Raw genomic sequence first — 20090 nt, 5'->3', positions numbered from 1 at the left:
TAATGGAACTTTCTCACTGCAACATGTAAATTATACACCTCAGGGTGTTTAAGATTAAAGGTTTCTGATCTAAACAAAGAAGGCAAAAACTAAACTATTGAATATAGTAGCAAGCATGAAGTTTACCTTTCTGAAATGCTGAACATGATACCATGCTTATCTGATTTAAGTCACAGTTCATGGTATCAAGTAACATCTGTGCTATCAAACTATCAAATTAAGCTGTATCTCAGTTAAACTGGCCCTGAAGCTGGATAAGGAACAACAGAACTATTTCACAGCTTGTCAGTGTTTCAGCGAGCCCATCATAATCATGTAAATGATCCATGGACAAATATATATGAAGCAGAATTAACTTGAAGCACTTAGTCAGACAAGTTTACATGTGTGATCAATTAAAGTTAAGGCACTTTATGTATGTGTCCTTAGCTGCTTCTTGCACAACAATAAGAACTGTGAGCAAACAGTTGGGGTTAATAGAATTTGATGCTGTGTCCTTAGGCTGTAAATAGATAACTTAGGGACAGAGGAAGAGATGAGAAGAACAGAATGAGTAGCCCTCTCAGCTCCTTTTAATATAACTTTTTAAATTCAAATCTTGTGCTGTTATTATAACATAATCACACTCTTGAGCACTCGCACTGCAATCAGTAAATCATTATGTCATCAGGGTGAAACTTTGAAGTGTGAAGACACACTTAATCTCACAGGTCACAATGGGTCACAGCTGCTGTGCTGCTCTCTGTACATCTGGACACACCTCCAGTCCAGCACATCACTGCAGGCGTTTTACCTCCACCTACCTACTTGATGGAAAACACCTGCTATGACATCATGTGATTCAGGGTGTGGCCAGATGTGTACCATGTGTAGAAGTTTATATTATTGATTTAGTGTGTATTAAAGCTTTAGAGGTGGTGGTACAATACACAGCATATGACAATACTGAAATAATGTTCTTTGTTGTGTTGTCTACTTGTGTATTACACTGAATAGGATACTATAAAATTAGATGGAATCAATCAGTTCATATTGATAAACAGGACTCACACAAGTATTTTCTTACCATACCTGATAGGTATTCTATGTAATTCTCCTTATACTGTATAAAATATTTAAAACTACTGTATAGATGTCAGTTAAAACATGTTCAGCTACACTAGGATCATACGTAAAGCCTGAGGTGTATTCATGGAACAGACTGAGAGTAAATCCTGCCCTAAGACGACAAAGGCACAATGATGCTTACAAAAAAAAACATAAATTATCCCTGGAGCAAGCTTCCCAAGGTATCATTACTTAGTTACATGCTACAGCCATTTCTCTGTAAATACATTGAACCACCTATAAGGGTTTCATCCAAATTCAGACTAAACACACAGTCTTATATGTGTGAATAAAACCAAGTAAAAAGCATCAACAGGCCCTGGATTTAACTGAAGCCCTTCAATATCTCCTCCTAGAGAATCTCAATAAATCAGGACACTTCAACTGGTGCAATACCCCCTCCCACCCTCCCTGGTTGGCTGACCTCTTCCTCTGGCTCCTGGGCCTGCAGGGATTCACCGTGGGGAGTGTCACAGTCTGGGCTGTAATGTTCACAGTAGTCGTACGCTGCTTTGGAATCAGCCACAATCAGAAGTTGCTGGATGTCACCCTGCAGAAAAGAGAAAAAGAAACATGAGTTGGTTCTTCGGTGTTTCCCACATGTAAACTCACATGCCAGTTTAAAAGATCACACATCAGACATCCCCTTTGAAGAATTTATTCCCATGAATATTACTATGACTAACAGCTCCTTCCATGTTGATGAAACAAGTGACAGACAAGACAGGGCTACGCAGACATACTGAGAAGAGTGTCATGTTTCATCTTGCTCGCCCAGTCACACATGCTGGGTCAAGTGGCATAAATGTAAATCTTAAATTACAGATACAATCTCTTTCGGCCCCATACACTTACAGAGTCTGGCAGAGTAAATTCCCCCCTTGTATGATTAAACACCTTCACACTGAGTCCTTCACATACTGCTGGGAGGAAAATTATTATTATCAGCATAGAGGTTTACCTCCGGAAACAAACATGTGTCATCACCTGTCGCAAAACAATCTAATTCTTACTATTAACAATCGGTGAGACATATTATTAGCTTATATTTCTTATCACAGACATAAAGTATCATGACAGTATGTTTGACATGCATGAAGAAATGGAAATAATTTTGTAAGTATTTCATGTTTTGTTTTCTTGTTTCAAGAGTAACTTATCTGTTGTCTTTATGTTTGAATAATGATTTAACTTTTCAGTGAGTTCAGAATTTACTCCCATATTTACATTATACTTCAACTATAAAGTCTGCTGCCATAGAACACAACTTTGTTCTAACTCTTTAACAAACACATGCTGAATCACTGGCAAAAATAAAAATATTGTTTCAAAGTCACTCAAGCGCTGAATCAAATTGATTGTGAGCAGCTTTCAATTTGAAGGCTTATCCCACAAGCCCACATGGTAACCGATGGTGTCTGGACCAATTAGTGTCAAAGGGGATTGTTCTAAAATTAAGCCATCTCTAAAAATGTAACAATGCATTATGGTTTTGTCTGAAAACCATTAAAATAGCACATCTCAGACATGGTTTGAGAAAAGTCACTCAAACCATATTTAGTGGGGACAGGACACCACAGTGTTCGACACCATTGCAGCTCGGTCTAGCCTTGTTATCAACAGCCAAAGCACACAGCTCACTGCAGGACAGCAAAACATATTGTAGAAAGCATCTGGATTTTTCTTTGCACTCTATAATTGCTTGAACCATGTTTCTTCCTTCTCATACATTGCATAGACAGCTGAGGGGGCTTGTGTGAGGTGGGTGAACAGGCATGTCCTTGGTGAGGCTGTTTGGCAGGGGAGCTTTCTGAGATGCCTGAGGTAAAATCCTGATGCACTTGTGTCAGCGGGGGCACCATACGTTAAAGAGCAGAAGAGAAGACTGGCAGTGAAACGAGAGTGAACAAAAGCAGGCTGCAACTTGTCAAGAGAATGTGGTGTATGTCTGTGTGGTGTATGTCTGTGTGTGTGTCTGTGTGTGTGTGTGTGTGTGTGTGTGTGTGTGTGTGTGTGTGTGTGTGTGTGTGTGTGTGTCAGTACTCCCTGTTTAAAACAACTAGATCTATGGATCCTCAACATGCAGCTCAGTATAAACATTTATGTGTTAATGCTTGTCCCATGAAACCTGGTCCTTGAAACCTTCTCTGTGTAACCATCCTTCAACATCTCCATGTATTTTGGCTGGGTGGACACTCCTTACAAGAGAACTTGATTTTTTCCGACTGTCTGACAATGACACAAACAAAACGTATTTGCACACAACCTTAAAATGGAATAATTACAACTTCAATCGTCTATGCTTTGTCAGGATTTCTGGCCTGTTCCTGCATATCTGATCTTATCTCATTGTTATGCAGCCCTCTGATTTGGGTTGCCAGTTAGTAAGTTTTTTACACTGCAGGTATAACACCATATATAACATCAGTAGCGAGAGTCAGTAGCGAGAGTCCCAGTGTAACCAGCTCACTCCTTCTGTCTGAAAGCTTCTACAACAACTGTGGGTAATAACGGTTTGTAATATAATAATGGTCGTAATTCATAAAGTGAAAATGAAAGTGAGCTAAGCTAGCGGAGAAGTTGAAATTCACAGAATGTATAAATTCCCCAAAAAGTTTTGCATGGTACAAAGAACGAAACCAAGAAAATTGCCATAAAAAGCAAGAATGAACAGCAAAACGAGAAGGGAAAAGTGTGGGTGTGTGTGTGTGCTCAACAGAGAAAGAGAGAGAGATCAAGCCTTGCCTTGACTCAAGCTGACATGTATTACCTCATGTGTCACCCAAAGACCAACACTGAACGCTTGAACCCTGCCTAGAGTCAGCTCTAATTAGTCCACGTCTGAGAGCCACCCGTCTGCACACAAATAGGCTGCAGAGACATGGTGCTCAACTCCCACATCACATCAGATCAGCACAAGCAGGAAATCTCTGGCTGTTTCGTGGGGGACATTAGCAACATGGCCGACGCACATGGAAAGACAGATGATCACCGATATCATCTTGTCAGGATAACTTATAGTATTTGCAACGTTAATGTGACAAAAAAATATGTTTGGAACAAGCTGAGTGAGACACTGATGTCAACTCAGTAAGGTGATGCCAAGAAGCATCCAGCGACAGACAGGCAGAGCTTTACAGAGAGCAGCTTGGATGGTAAAATGTGTTTTACGCTGTGAAACACCTGGGAAGAGTTATGCCTAGGCTCTGAACCTGTCTTCCATTCTGGACAGCTGAGATAGAAGCCTCTGGCAACTCGGAGCGAAGCCAGATCTCTGAAATATGCCCCTCCTACCTACAGCACAGCATCGCAGAAACAGGCCCATGAGGCTGTGTGTTAATGACCGTGGTGTCAGAGGTCAACGAGAAGAGAGAGGCTGAAAGAGAGGAGCTGGGTCAAGATCAACAGCTGAGACTTGTAGAAATCTATACCTGCTATATTCACTGTGTTGTGATTCTTGGTCGTGTTCACGGCCAGTGGAGCTCAAAAAGTGTTTGAACATTTGAAAGACAAGCAAGTGCATGACAATTATTAATGTACTGACTATAATATTCAGTGGTGATATGGAAAAACAAGATAAAGTAATGTTATGCATTAGTACAATTTCGTGTTGTATCATTTTGAGTGATTTTTAAAGTTTTCCGTTTTTTACTGGAAAGCTGGCTGGAGTAGTATCTGCACATTACTGCTCTGTGATGTTGTGCAAACAGGGTCAGAGAAACCTCAGAAACATAAATATGAATATAAATGGAAGAGGTCAAAACATTTCCTACATGAAGACGACATCCATCCTTTGAATGTTTTGATTGCTCTTTTGTCTTACATGGTGTAATTACAGGATGAGTGCACAGCAACACTAGTTGAATCAAAACGCAGCTAGTCGTCACCCTGGATCCTTTGACATACCTTTGCCTAGGGGAAACATACCTTTAGTCCGGCCATAGCTAACTGTAATTAGACAGCCTCACACAACAATTAGCCACTCCCCCAATGTCTATACAGTAGAGCTGAGCAGAGGAGAGCAAAAAAAAGGAGGAATAGGCTTGAACTCCCGACAGCTGGAGGACCGAGCCTCCAAGACATGACATTAAAAGAGCAATTAGCAAGTTCAGCATTTAAGCAGTGCAATAACCACTGTTCTATAACAAGAGGAAATTATAATGCAGGAAAACACAGATCTGACTACAGTAGAACATGAATAAGTTTAGCAAACTTGGAAAGTGGAAGTGAAAATGTTGGAAAATTGTGTTCAGCATTATACACTGGCAGACTATTACTGTAACTGTATGTGTAACTTTTTAGGCAGTAAAAAAACTGTACACTTCAAATATTACTCCATCTCCAATACCCAGCATTACCACAAACAAATGCCCCTTTTTAAACAAGATGCACCATCTGGCAGAACTAACACCATGTCACAGACACCACAGCACCATTTAGTCCTTCAGCCAAGTCTAACTTAGCCCTGATGAGTGTTTGCTACCCAGAAATAGAGAGACCATGCAGGTATGAATGTGTGAGTGTGCTCAGTTCAGACAGGTAATGTCGACCAAGCATGAATAGACAGTCTTATGGCTTTGACAGGGCAGGGAGGCCTCAGGATGGGGAGGGGTGGAGAGGGAGGAGGAGGAGGTGGTGGTGGTGAGGAAGGGGGAGAATATGCAGGGAGGGGAGGAGATGAGGAAATGAGGAAGGCCTAACAGGGCAATGAAAGACTCCCATTCATCCAAACCCAGATCCCTTTGCAACGGTGGTCGCCCTCCAACCTGGGACAGGTACGGCATGAATAGACGTTTATGAAAAATGCAGGTCAACTAGTGAAAACAAATGTCAGAGTTTGGATATCAGAGAAAATAGCAGTAATATTTGATCATAATAAAAGTCATGATTAAATCCACACTTTCAAAGTAATACTCACCACTAAGAAAGTTAAACTAGCGCACTGTACAATATTGCTTGCATTCCTCTCATTTTCTTATAGGGAAATCACTATAAAGAAAGTCTGCCAAGTTCCCATAACCTTTCAGCAAAACTAACATTTTGGACCCATTTATTTTCTCATTCTAACCACTGGCCTGAATGCACAAGGCCGAGGTATTTCCTTCCCCTGTATATCCCAGCATGCATCAGTCCCTGTGGATCTCAGAGGAGAGCAGGGGACAGAGAACAGACAGGAGAGCTGTTCCAAAAACCACACAGTGAAGACCCTGTTAAGCCGACTTATGGCTCCTATTTTCAGCACTTTCACTGGCCAAACTCTGACTGGACACACTGTTTCATATGAACGCTAGTTCCTAACCAGGAGATATGAAAACAAATCTGTGTATAAAACTGACAATAGTCCCTACTCATTTATAATCGAGTAATATGACACAGTGATCTCATTCAGACCACAAGCAGATTTCAGCAACATCCAGATATCTGCACTTGATTTAATATTTTGTAGATTAAAAATTAAATCATGTTTTGTCAGTTTACCGCTGACTGAAACTTAAAAAAGTGCCTTTTCTGGGGTAAAGAAAACTACAATTCATACAATTTAGTTGAAACGAACTTGTGAAAACATCATGAGGATTATTCTGCATTCAATTTCTGACAATAGTTCCCTTTCACCTAAATCTTACACACTGGACCTTTATAATGATAATATTAAAGGTTGTATATAAATCTTACTCAGCAAATACCTGGATGCCAAAAAACAATTGAAAGCATAGCCTGAGGTAAGACAGAGCGACTAATGCCAAAAAAAGAGTATACAAAAGACGTGCACTAACATGCAGGATGCTCTGTCCCTGTAGCGATGACAAGGCATGCCAAAAGATATTTATACATGCATATATCTCTCTTAAACAATGGCAGCAGCATCAGTCATTCATCATTATAATGACCAGCCATTCCTACTGCCCATAAACAATCCAGCACTCTCTCACAAGCAAACGCAGCCCCCATACAGCCTTCCAGTGACCTTTACCTCCCACCACACACCACGACTGTCATGTCAATTCAGCCATTGTGTGTCATTTTGCACATCCTTTGAGTACCTTCAGTTTGTCTCATAAATTCCTGTTTTGCTGCTAAAATGTCGACCTTAAGTGTCTTACTTATCCAGAGCCAAGTATCATATGCTTACATCAGAAGATCATAACCATTTTTAATAATGTTTTATTCATTTCAGTAAAAAACAAATACAACATAACTGCTATTGCACTTATTGCTATTACTGGTGGGCAGTAACAACTGACAACTTTCTAGTCAAAAGCAGGGATTAAAAAACTGTCTGAGTATAGTACACTTCTCTCTGTCAGTGAAATACAACATGGCTGCCCGAAACAAGTTAGAAATCCATCCATTGGTTGGCCACTTCAACCACTTCACTTGCAAATCATCAGATTATAAATCAATCCAAAAGAAGCCTGCAATATCGTAGGTAAACCTCACCAATGTAAACCTCCAACAGTGAGCTGTTGGCCAGGAAAGGGGGCTCATGTGCCTCTAAGTGTCTCTAATTACAGGGTGAAAACAAGCTTCAACAAAGGATCTGAGAAGTTTAGCAAAAGCCTATGTGTGCTTTGTAGCAAAAATCAAACAAGCAATGATAATGTACAAAAGATGGCATAGAAGTTCAAATGCTTACACGTGAGGTAGGAATCACAAAATATCACAAAATGCAGTCAGGAAACCAGATGATGATGACTTTAAATAACATCCCAGAAACCATTACATCACCATCTGTTCACTGTTAGAGTCTGCTGGGACTTTATGGGAAGACACTGCACCTCAGCTGATGAGTGGAGGTAAGAATCCAAGTCACATTTCCATAGGCCCTCATTTTCAAGACACACAGCCACAACACAACAATTCACAACATTCATGCCATGAGTCTGTGATAAACTCTGGTCACTCATCATTTTTAAGCTCTAAGTAGCGCATGCTTTCAATTGAGGTTGATTTTAAAAAGCTACCCAAGCAGCAACCTCCACACATAATATGAACTTCTCACAGGTTGAAAAAGTGAGAGCAACACACTGACCAAGTTACAACAAGGAAGGCTAAACACGTCTGTGCGTCATTCTGCGCTGTAATATCTGTGATATATGTGTCATATCTATAAGATGCACACAAAATCAAAAGACCTGAGGAGCTCCAGATTCTCCCTGGTTTCTATCATCTCCACATTCCTTTTTGGCAGAATCAAAGGGAACAAAAGCTGCCTCCATGGGAATTCAACTGTAAACCCAGGGTCAAAGAGTTTGAAGCAATATTTGGGGGTTGTTTGAGGGTGAAATCTGGACATAATAAATGCTATTATTTTGAATGAGGAGATGTACACAAAGAGACAAGCTATATAACACACGAAGACTAAAATTCACATCAGATTAAAACACAGCTTGTTAGGAATGCCTTTTAGTTGTAGAGGTCCAGCAATGATACCAAATACACAGCTCATCCTATGTAATCAGTCTCAAATGATATGTCCTCACAATCTACAGCCGACGACTTTACCTGGAAAACATCCTCGTCCAGGATCCTGGTGCCGAACACAGTGATGCCGCTGGTGTCAATGGAAGCATGGTCACTCCTGAGGAGAGGCTTGACGATCTTCTTCTTGCAGTCGACGATGATAGTGACCGTCTTCTTCTCGACGCTGATGGCCACGCGGTGCCACCTGGTCAAGGACACAGTGAGGAGAGGTGAGCAATTAAAAAAAGAGGCCACTGGGTCCTTCAGTGCATCACAGGAAGAACTTCACCAGAACAGAGCTGGAAGAGTTAATACTGTTTCAAGTTGTTTTCAGAAATTCAAATCAAATCGCACACTTACAACAAAGGAACGGGTCTGCTAACACTGAATAATCCTGAAACACTAGTTACTGTGGTGCACATGAGGCACTGCACCTGCACAATGCAAGTCTTTGATAATGATGTCATCTCAATAGCAAGTTAATAACATGTTGTTTGAGCGTTTGATTATAATGGCACCTTATCAGCACTTCTAATGGGATTACAATCTGCATTTCATACAAGACAAATCACCTGAATAAGAAAGAAACTGTGCAATGATGGGATTTGTTACAGGAGGAAACACTAAAAGAAACGAGCGACAGAGTTATGAATGACACATTTGGATCAACAACACCCATGGACGCAAAGGGTTAATCGAGGTCACACGTGAGTCTGACACCTCCCTCGAATCTGGACCATTTGCCACTGCACTTAAACAAGGACTATTGCATACCAGGCAGCAGTGGACCACATTCTTGCCCCCACACTTTGGCCCTGTTTAACACGGGATTACACTCATTAAACTCCAAACTTAATCCTCCTTCTGGGTTACTCGGCATGACAGACGTGGTGAACATTGTGGAAAGTGTGTGTCAGGATCCAGGAAGGCCTGCCTTGCCAGAGCAGGAGACACACAGTCAAAACATTGTTCTGAGGTGGAAGATGAGACCTGGCACCGCTGTAGCCCAAGATGGCTGCATGGGAAGCGAGTATCACAGATCTGATACTTCTTTAATTTCTCTATGTGCGTTATGTTGTTATCAGAGGAGGGAAATGCCCGATTCCCTTGAACACAGCTGAATCATAGAGAGACATTCCAGGGCAGGCAGTGAAGCTTAGAGGAAAACAAGCATTCAAAACTCTATGGGCTTAGCGCTACAGCAGGAAGGATTACTTGTCACTTCATACTGTAAGGCAGAAAAGCAAATGCTGACTTCAATAGGTTTGACGAATATCTCAAACTTTTGAAGCGCATTACGATCAGAAGTCCTATTTGAAAAAGGAAATGTAAGACGGCTCTTTCCGAAAAACATATTTCAAGAGTTTATAAACCCAACTGTATACAGTGTAAGAGTTAACGAGAAACCCTCCCAGACGCTTTAAAGAGAGGGATTATGCTCTTTTTCACCTCATCAATGTCATCTTTGTGCCTCCTTTCAAGCTCGGCGTTTGCTTCTTAGTAACAATACATCCACAGGGACTGCACACGGTACGAAGCCTGAGCTGAAGATTTAGACAAGGCCTGGAGCTGGAACTCATCCAGACTAAGAGGTGATAAAAATCCTCTCTGCCTCTTCAAGAGTGTGTCACAAAAACTACACAAAACAGGCAACGAAACTAACACAAGCTGGTAACACATTCTCTTTGTCATAACCTGTACATATTGCAGTAATTTATGACATGGCCTTTCTTCCATCATCGTTATGACTTATGACAAACTATTCTCTCTTAGCATATTCATTAAGTGAGAAAACCGTCAATAATACTGAACCATAAAATACTAATTCACATGTTGCATTTTTTCATCTGTGTATTTATTCCCCTCATGTCAGCTAAGCTGAAACTCTGGATGAGAATTCTGGGATTTGTGAACTTGGGAGCAGATAATCAGGTTTATGCTAAAAGGTTAGCAGCGCTGTTTCTGGTTGGGTGAGGTAATCCAAGGGGGTAAAAAGGAAGTTTAGGACCGCCCCCTTTTCCTCCTCCTTCCTTTCCCCCCCTTTTCTAAAATAACAGAGGCAGTGAGTTCATGGATGAGGTCAGGTTGCCCATAGCAGTCCCTGCTGTGCCCCAATAATCCAGTGTCTCCCTGTCTCTGACCTGTCTCTGTGCCCGCGGACCCCTGATGAGATGGATAATCCGGTGATGAGCACCTGTGGTGCAACAATGGGAAGATCTGGGTTGTTTTCTTGCTTTTATCAAGAAGAAGGAGTCAGTGGTAATAAGACAATATCTGATTATTTGAAAGTTTCAGTTGATTTAGTTGGTTAACAAGTATTTGCCACTGAAATCCACCTCTCAGAACAAATTCAATGAGAATAAAGAACAATCCATGCTGGTTTTCCATTGACAACCAATACACAGATCAATCACATATCAAAATATATGATCAATAAGAGGACTACTGTCAGTTTTCAGACCATCTGTCTATGCAGGGTGACTTTCTATCATGTCATTTAGTGCTGCAGATTGGCACAGCCTGGCACAGCCTTGGTGCGCTCATTTCTGCACCATTTACCATTTCAAACACTCTCATTCACCAACGATGATTTTACTTCGCTGCCTGCATGCTACAACACCCTTTCCCTCTGAATCAGCTTCAGCCCTGAGCCTGAGACTGCGTGGGTGTGTTATGAGTATGTGAGTACACAAGTGCACATCTGAGTTCTGACGTACTTTCCGTCAGCAAGGTTGAGACTGCGGAACAGGGGGTAGTCCTCGGGAGCTGGTTTACCAGTCTGATCCTCATAAAGGAAGACAGGTGAGCGTCCCACCTCCACGCCCAGCTGCTGCACTCCCTGCCTGTTGTAGATGGACAGCAAGAAGGACTGGAGGCCGGACTTGGGGCGTACTGTGGTCAGGATGGAGAAGTCCTCAGGAAAGACACTTCCTGCTAAGACAGGAGACAAGAGGAAGAGTGGAAAAGATACGTGAATAGGATGGAGTTATTGCGACAGAGGACACTCAACTGACTAGTTAAAACTGTACTGTTATGTCATGTTTTGGCTACAGCACATTCAAGTTCATGAAATTAGGGTGGACCAAATTAAATTAAGATAAAATTTTTGCATGTCTTCATTTGAGGCTTGTTAAGTCTAATGTAAAAGCATTACGATAATCTACCTATAGAAATCAGTTACATGAAAATCATAACTTTAAATGTTTCTTGTGTGTACAGGTGTTATTCACAGAGCAGAGACCCCCTGTCAAAAAAAACCTCTGAAACACATTCAAACCACATGATAGTTGAACCAAATTAAAGGTCAACAGGTTTCTCTTACCGGGGAATAACTGCGTGGTGGGGGCACTGATCTGGACCTGCTTGGCAACTCTGTAAGCTGAGTCCGGCTGTGATGCTCTTCGGTTTGTGCAAAATCCTGATGTTTTCGTCACTCCTTCAGGGTAATTTTGAAAATCTAATACTTTTAGGACGTCCACTGGTTCTGCTGTTCAGGGAGCAAAAATATAACATCAGTTAGGTCACGGTACCGACTTTTGTGGGTGTGCTTCGTTCATCAAAGTAATCAGCACATACTGTTTCAAGTTTATATATCATTGATGGGAATTAATATGGAGGTGCATGCCTTTCTCACACAATAGTAAACCATGACAGTGATTTCTTTACAGAACAGAAAAGACAGAATCTATCATCATGTCCATCCCATACCAGTAACAATGATGGCTTCCCTGGAAGTGGTCCAGGCCTGTTGTAGGAGTCATGTGAAATGAATCTGCTGTTATTCAAATTAATTTTTTTTCCCAAATAGATTGTGTATTTCTTTGCCTTGAGCAAATATAAATGAATCTACATTTACATAAAGGAGACCCATGGGAAAAGATTATAATGATGCCTCTCAAAAAACCCTCTCAGTGTCATACATTCGCCTGGTGAACATGATCAGGCCATTCCATTGGACAGAGCATTCAGACCCATATCTGACTAATACAGTACACAATGGCAGACTGTTAAAACTCACTAATCTGTTTTTGTAAGGTAAGCAAGCATGCCAATGGGCCTGAAAGCATCAATGCACCTTTGATGGCTGATGGCTCTAAAGCCACTGTTTTGGTTCGCATCTAGAGGTCAAATTACGATAAAAGCTTCTTTAAATTCTTTAATAAAGGGGAGCCTTAAAAAATGTTGATCTCAAAACACTCTGGTCAAAATTCCAGCTGTGGCAAGGAAAAAAAAGCCTGTTTCATTCTGTTCTGAGAAGCATTTGGTTTGGGGAGAGGTCCCTGTTTCAACATGAATGTAATCTGAATATGAAGTTGCTGCAAGCATTGCTCATTGAATAGTTTGTACAAGATCAAAACATAATTAGTGTTGATTACACTGCTGTTTGGGCACAATATTCAGACTAATGCACTTCATGATAAATTCAGTGTCATACTAAACACTGAGCTGTATGCAGCCAAGCAGCGAAAATGGCAATCAAGCTCAGTTAGAGTAACTGAGGGTCCTCACATACTGTCAACCCACCACAATCCAACTCTCTCCCATTTCAGCGGAGCACAGAGGAGACAAAGACAAGCAACATTGAAAAAGACACAAATACACTGTTGCTCTGTAGGAATGACTAAAGTCAACTTGGCCTTTTTTTGGAGCTTGTGAGGATGAATCGGCTACTTACTTTGGAGAGTGAACTGAGAACCTCATTGTGAGTTCCTGTGGAGCTGCTTTCAGTTCAAACTCCAGGACTCATGGGTTCCAGATGTGGCCATTTGGCCAGGCTATGACCCTCACACCAAGGCGCTGAGAAAACGTCAATACTGGCCAATCCATTAAGGTGACCAAATGAGTGTGCACAGGTTTTAAAGGAGTGCATCTGATGTGCTGGTGTGAGTTTGCCCTCAGGGCTACGCAAACAGACCACATACAGTGGATACCAGCAGAACTGAGGTGGCACGGAAGGATGGACCGCCCCAAGTCTGGAGCAGAGAGGATATTCGAGCCAACCCTTAAATCATCTGAGACTGCCTCTAATGCTTAGTTAGTGGATCATTAAAATATCTTTATGCAGAAGCATGGAGGAAGGAGGAGCAGTACGATACATTACCATAATACACAGAAGGAATAATCTGATAGCATCTCCGTCGTGTTCACAGGTGTAACCAGTGTGTTCCAAGAGATAACATAACACCATTCTTAGGACAGAGGCCAAAAACAGTCTCAGCATTCTTTATCAAACAGTGTAAGAGCATACTGATATCATAAACCCCTCCTGCTGTGTCATCTTTAGACTTTACATCTTTACACAAAGGTGAAACTGGCTGGTAAATGGAGGAGGACCTTTTCACCTGTAGCTCCCTGAGACTCTAAAAATATCTTCAGCCAGAAAGTCTCTCTATATATGTGAATTTAAATATATATACCCCCCCTGTCTCCCTCTCTCCGTCTTTTAACTTCCACCATGCTGGCCACTAAAACAAGACGGCTTTATGCTACTGTCATTCCAAGGAAACTTCACCGAGACCTACCCATGTTTTTCAAAGCATTTTTTCCCTCTACTCTTCCCCTCCCTGTATTTACTCTCATTAACTCCCTTTACTGTATCCTTCCATATGAATATGTGTATGTTTATTCAAAATCTAAAAAAGGTCATGTAATCACAATCTCGAAAGTCTTTTCTGATCCTCCCAATTTAAGAATTTGCGTTTGATTTTGCAGTTATTGGACAGTTTTGTTGTCACACAAGTTGTGGCTTTGTGTTGCGGAGTCAAATGATCCAACAACGACTATAAATATGTGACAGCTTCAGCAGGACAAAGGTCCAGCAAGGCGCTGATTAGCTGATGTTCTTGGTTAAGCACATTGGGGAGAGGACTCTGAAAACGCTAGCTTTGTCTGCTGGAATGCACATCTGAGCCTGCGCCCGGGGGGGCTGAGAAAACGTGTCTGTACACTGCTAGATGCAGAGGGCACCCTGCAGAAACAGCTTTCGACTGCCATAAAGAGCTCAGGAGAAACTGACTGAGACCCTGGAAAACAGAGCCTGCAGCACAATACTTTCAAAAATAGAGGCAGGAGTTGATGAGTTTGGAAAGGTGAGATTTACAATCTGAAGTACTTCAGTCCAGTATCTCCGCAGGTTGTAATCCTAACTCCTTGTAAGTGACACAAATTGATATGTGCTGTGTAAACAACAGCAATGAATCTCTATTAACTTGCTATAACATCACTATTTATTTGGTTAAGGTTGAGACATTTAACCATCAATGTGCTTATGAAACATTTCAAAACACAGGATTAAATAAAAAATATAAGACTGAATTTACATCCTGCAGTCATTCATTACCTAAAACTGTTTCCTAAATATTTTCCTGTACCTGTGTGTATAACAATAAATCCCTACAGATTTGTCTATATGATAAGATGTGAGGCCTGTGTAATTCTGAACCCTGTGAGGGGTAGCCATTATGGCTGCAGGCTAGGCCCATACACTGGGCCTGCCCTTTGAAGGCTCTAAAATCATAGGGAAGTGCAACAAGGACCATCATCAAATAACTGCTCAGTACTTAGGAGAGGAAGCATTCCCACCACTCACACAGCACTGCACTCCGCTCATTTAGTTCACCAAACAAGTGCAAAGTTGAGGGTAAGAGCTGTGGGCACCCAGTGGGCTGGGGGGGAGGGGGGGGGAGGGTGTCAGCCTTTGGGCTTCAGTGTGGACCAGGGCACTGTGGAGATAGGGTGAACCTGCCTGACCACTCAGCCCTCTGTTGACACACACAGGGCTCTGCCTTATATGCACTGACAGTGAAGAGAGCCAGAGGCCTTTGCAAAAAATGTGCTTTACCTCTTCAAACTAAAGCTGCACACTGACAGAACATCCTCATGTCTGCAAAAACTTCTATGTACCTCATAATCTCCAGTTAACCCCCGTCTATGGACAATGGACACTCACTGCAATCACTTCTGAAGAGACAGCTGCTTTCTGAGAGCGCTGACAACCAAGTTTTAGCACAACTCAGTGTCCCTACGACCATCTCATTGCATGTCAGTGTGAGAAACCCCATGGTTTTCAGTGCAACCCAGGCTAAGTTCAGGGTCTGACAAACGTCCAGTGTCTTCTCGCTGAGGAAATCCACCCTGCTAACCGTGTCCACATCCACCCAGCGGACCACACTTCAAACAAAGAGCTTCTTCTCAGCCTACAAGTGAATCTTAGAAACGCAGGGATCACTGCTGAGTTCTAGTTCTGATCTCTGCAGAGCACATACCAGCGGTTTAGGATCAATTTAATTTGTCGAAGTGTTTCATCTTCGACCCTCTCCATTCATGTGTAAAAGTAAATTGGGTATTAATGAATAGTGCTTTGGCCAGAGACAAAATATGTGCACCTCAAGCATTTAGCCCTGAGAGTGTGCACTGACTAAATTGCCTCACGAATAGAGTTTGTGCGTCCACTTCACTACAGTATAGTGTGAGCTGGGTACAGCTTTACTGTAGCCAAGCTTTGTATCTGGTGCTCAAACGCACAAGTACGTGGAGCTGCCTAGAAATAACTACTTTGGCTGAGGAACATACGTGTATGTTTGACTGCAAATAAAGTATGACGTCGCTGTGTCCAGGTAAATAAATTAATCCCTCAATCTCCATCATCTGTTACCGAGTTTCCAGCCAGGTCGCCGCTGCGTCCCCTTTGGAGCAGATAGTTCATAAGAGAAGTTTTGGCCCCTAATATTCTTACCTGCTGTGACAATAGCAGCCTGTAGAACCAGGGTTAACGTGATGAATGCGGTTACAGTGGAATCCATATGCCAGCTTTTCGTTTTCCACCTTGTGGACCACCTTTGCATCTCCATGATCGGGCGCCCACAAGTGAATAAAACTTTTCGGGCGACTTCAGGTGAATCTCAGTGGCGTCCCTTCCAAAATCCCAAACGACGATGGAAACTGTCCTACAAAAAAGCCATATGTGGGGAGTTTCAGCCTCTTCTCTCAGCCACGAGGCCCCCGATCCTCCTTCCCAGTGCCCAGCCTTCACAGTGAAGGTAGTCGGGCTTTAACCAGAACGCGCAGAGTGCAGTCGGTACACTTGGTGCGTCCGCGGACAGGAGGGCTGGGCAAGCTCCGCAAACCAGAGCCACGATTACAGAGGAATGACAAGGGAACCAGCCCCCGATTAGCAAATCACGGGGCTGGAAAGTCTCTTTCGGGTCCACCCATTCGCTCTGTAATGCGCCCCCAGGTCTCTCCCGGGTGCGTCTGAGGGAAGAGGGGGGTGAAATAGCAGGGACAAAGTTTGAGGCGACCTGGGGACGGTGAGATGGCAGAGAGGCGCATGCAAGGTGTTTCTGTAACACTGATCGTAGATTTAGTCCTCTGCTCTTAAACTAGATGACTGTTACTTGCAGTATAGATATAGTATTTACTCATCAGAATGTTTTTTAGTCAGCATACATTTTCTGTCAGAAACAGCTGAGCAGAGTTCAAATGCAGATGTTTCATTCATGCAGGACATTCAGGGATGCCTGAGTGATTCACACAGTGCTGTGAACTTCACTTTCACCATATCTAAACCTATAGCTTAACACTAGTGCTCTCCATCACCATCATCATAGTATTTTCTAAATATATTTTTTAATGAATAATGAATTTGATCCCTATGGTATTAGACTGTGTCCTGGTGCAGTGGAGCTGTTCTTCCATAATAATAATGATAATGTGGGAATCTATTTCAATATTATGACTGTTTCTATTTTAAAGAATTCACACATTTAGCTCAACACAACTGAACATATTGTGTTATTGACAGTGCAAGTCTGGAATTGGTTTTGTCTTCTTTTACTTGCCAAAAACCAAATAATAAAGTTGTATTGTATTGTGTTGTATTGAAAATACTTGGAAGAAATATCACCATACAAGGAGATAAAATGAAGATAAATGAATGCATACAACATACTTACTGACTTTATCAGTGAGCTGTGGTATACTGTACAATGGCATATCCCTACTATACAGTTACAACATTGTTACAAAAATACCTGTAAAACATCTTATTTTGCTTTATAATTATATAGTTATTATTTTTTTCAATAGCTCTACAGGTTCACTGTGCTTTAAAAATCCATCTGCACTCAGGACACATGGGGTCATGTGCAAACAGTGTGAGATAACTCCACTTGTTCTCAGTAGTTTTCTGCTACTGTGAATATCCTGAAACAAGACACGCACAAACAAACTTTTGAACCATAAAAAGGCTGATTGCAAGGGGATGAAGGATTCCAGGGCTCCTCATCTACTGGCCTTTCAGAGGCAGGGGTCACTCCAGAGGACAGTCAGCTCCTTGTATCTCTGTGCTCACTCTAGTGAAAGCATGGATCCAGACCAGGCTCCGTCTGTCAGCCAGTTCATCCTTCCTCAGCCAGCCAGACTCAGCCTGTTTCCAGACAAACTGTATCAGATGCTCATCATGGATGCCCAGCGGCAGAAAGCCAAGCTGGTTTTCATGCTCTCATCCTCATAGTTCAGAAAGATTCATTCATGAATTGGGCTCCAGTGTCTTCCAGTGGTTCTTGTAGAGGTCATTTTAAAATGAGTAAAAGCTGATGTTGATTCCTCGGAAATTATGCAAGATAATGAATTAAGCAGTGCTTAGCATTCCTCTGACTTTACCTGACTTTTTCAATTTATAGAATCATTGACAGACTTTACTTGAGATGGCTGAGGGTGCAAAGGAGATATTGGTCATCAATAAGTGATGCAACTAAAGGATGGTAGGCAGCAGCAGCATGGAGCCTCAGGGATGTTAAGGCACACATAAGATTAAATTTGATTTCCTGTCAGACGGAGGACATCTGGACAAAGCAACTCTTCTCTCACACTATATTCTCTGAGAACTAACTATACAGTGTAGGCAATTACAACTAACTGTTAGTTGTACAGTCACAGACTATTTCTGCATATTTGCATTGCCCATGTACAAGTTAATTCACATTTGCATTGCTGATGTTTGTCTGATGACCCAAGTCTCATACACCAACGTACATACAATGATTTGTTCTTTTTTTTACAGATATAGAAATTAAGTTTTGTGACAACCAGTCAGGTTTCAGGTCAAATCGCTGATGATTTGTTATCATTAACAACCTAAACATTAACCAAACATATCGAGTCTGATGTTCTCCTGTGATTGCTGAGAACATGTGCATGTAAGTGTTAGCAGCTGTGACTTTAACAATAAGCCCTCATCCGCAATTTTTCCCACCCCCACAGATGAGACGGACCTAAAACTAACAGATAACAAAACCAACTAACTGTTGCCAGACAAGTGATGAATCATCTCTGGTCATGTTGCCAACTCAGCAGACACATTTTTGATTCTGCACTGTAATGCATGGCAGGTCCTTTATTTGGAGACCATTGTGCAAAGCCTTGATTGAGGCATCCGTTGTTGAGTATCAAGTCTTCAGCTCTACAAAAGTGTCGGTTTTGTGCTTCTGTCAGTATCTAGATGTTGGGACAGAGGTGTTTATCTTTCCTGTCCCATGTTGTTGGGGCATGAAAAAGCACAAACTGACAGTTTCTTAGTCCTTATATGTTCATAAACGATGCATACAGATTGAACTGACAGCCTTTGCTACAACATTCAGCATCATCGAACAGACTGGGGAGGGTCTGGCACCATGTAGTTCCGAGAGCACCTCCTCTTTTTGCCTTCTTCATCTGGGATGGAAATAAATGGCTGTTCAGCACGTTGATCAAAGCATGAAGCTCTCCAGAATGACTAGGATGTGATTCTCCTTTTCCTTATGGTTAGACTTCAGGATGACCTCAGTACCCAATGTGTTATTAATGCCATCTGATTTCTCAAACTTTACTGCTTTCTCCAACCATGCATAGATCAAACTCATCACATGTCATTATGTCCAGAGCTGATATTGATGTTTATGAGTTTTTTTTAATCGAATAGTGATATATTGGTTGATAATAATTTTCCTTTTAAAACCTCTAACAATTTTTTTTTGATAAGTCTCCCTTCATGTTTTTTTAAACTATTGTGACTATTCTATTGTTGAAAAATAAACCTCTAGTGGACATAATTGGTATTTGTATCCTTCAGTTTCTTGTTATATATGTGCAACAAGCTTGCATTGGTAGCCTGGCAGATTTATCAGCCACTTTCTTTTCAAACTACTTTCACTATGAGTGAAAACTGAAGAATAGCAGCCTGTACTGAGGTTATCCTCAAACAGATTAAGAGGGATTTAAAGCTGCAGTGTTTGGGTACTTTTTCTGTGTTATCTGACGGAAATCGGGTAAGCAGAAATCAAGTGTCCGAGGAGCAGCCATACAACACACTCAACCTTACACAGTGCACAGAGCTACATTATTAGGCTGTATGAGGAAAACTAGTCAACCAAGATTAACCAAACAACAACGCAGGAAAATATGAGCTGTTGCCGTTTTTAATTCACAAATGAGGGGAGCATTTTAACACAACAACACACAGGACCCACAGATTGTGCTACAAA

At 41.7% G+C, this 20090-nt stretch overlaps 1 protein-coding gene across 10 annotated transcripts in view; it reads right to left on the bottom strand.

Annotated features, from left to right (window-relative positions):
* The window catches only part of col11a1a (collagen, type XI, alpha 1a), a 72228-nt gene extending 55519 nt beyond the window's left edge, over positions 1-16709 (bottom strand). For 4 of the 10 annotated variants that reach the window (XM_069512780.1, XM_020087719.2, XM_069512782.1 and 1 more), the window contains exons 1-5: positions 16304-16708; positions 11891-12055; positions 11286-11502; positions 8611-8773; positions 1532-1657 (exon numbers count right to left, since the gene is read on the bottom strand). In XM_069512780.1, coding sequence (XP_069368881.1) covers positions 1532-1657; positions 8611-8773; positions 11286-11502; positions 11891-12055; positions 16304-16418 — 786 coding nt within the window. In that variant the 5' untranslated portion in view covers positions 16419-16708. Of the gene's footprint in view, positions 1-1531; positions 1658-8610; positions 8774-11285; positions 11503-11890; positions 12056-16303 lie in introns of all 10 variants that reach the window. The other 6 variants (XM_069512781.1, XM_020087722.2, XM_020087724.2 and 3 more) reach the window with 4 other exon arrangements.
* Between the last annotated feature and the right edge of the window lie 3381 nt (positions 16710-20090).

The sequence above is a fragment of the Paralichthys olivaceus genome, chromosome 17, assembly GCF_024713975.1.
Source record: "Paralichthys olivaceus isolate ysfri-2021 chromosome 17, ASM2471397v2, whole genome shotgun sequence".
Taxonomy (NCBI): domain Eukaryota; kingdom Metazoa; phylum Chordata; class Actinopteri; order Pleuronectiformes; family Paralichthyidae; genus Paralichthys; species Paralichthys olivaceus.
Note: the sequence above shows the minus strand (reverse complement) of the source record. Positions and strands in the feature narration are given on the sequence as shown.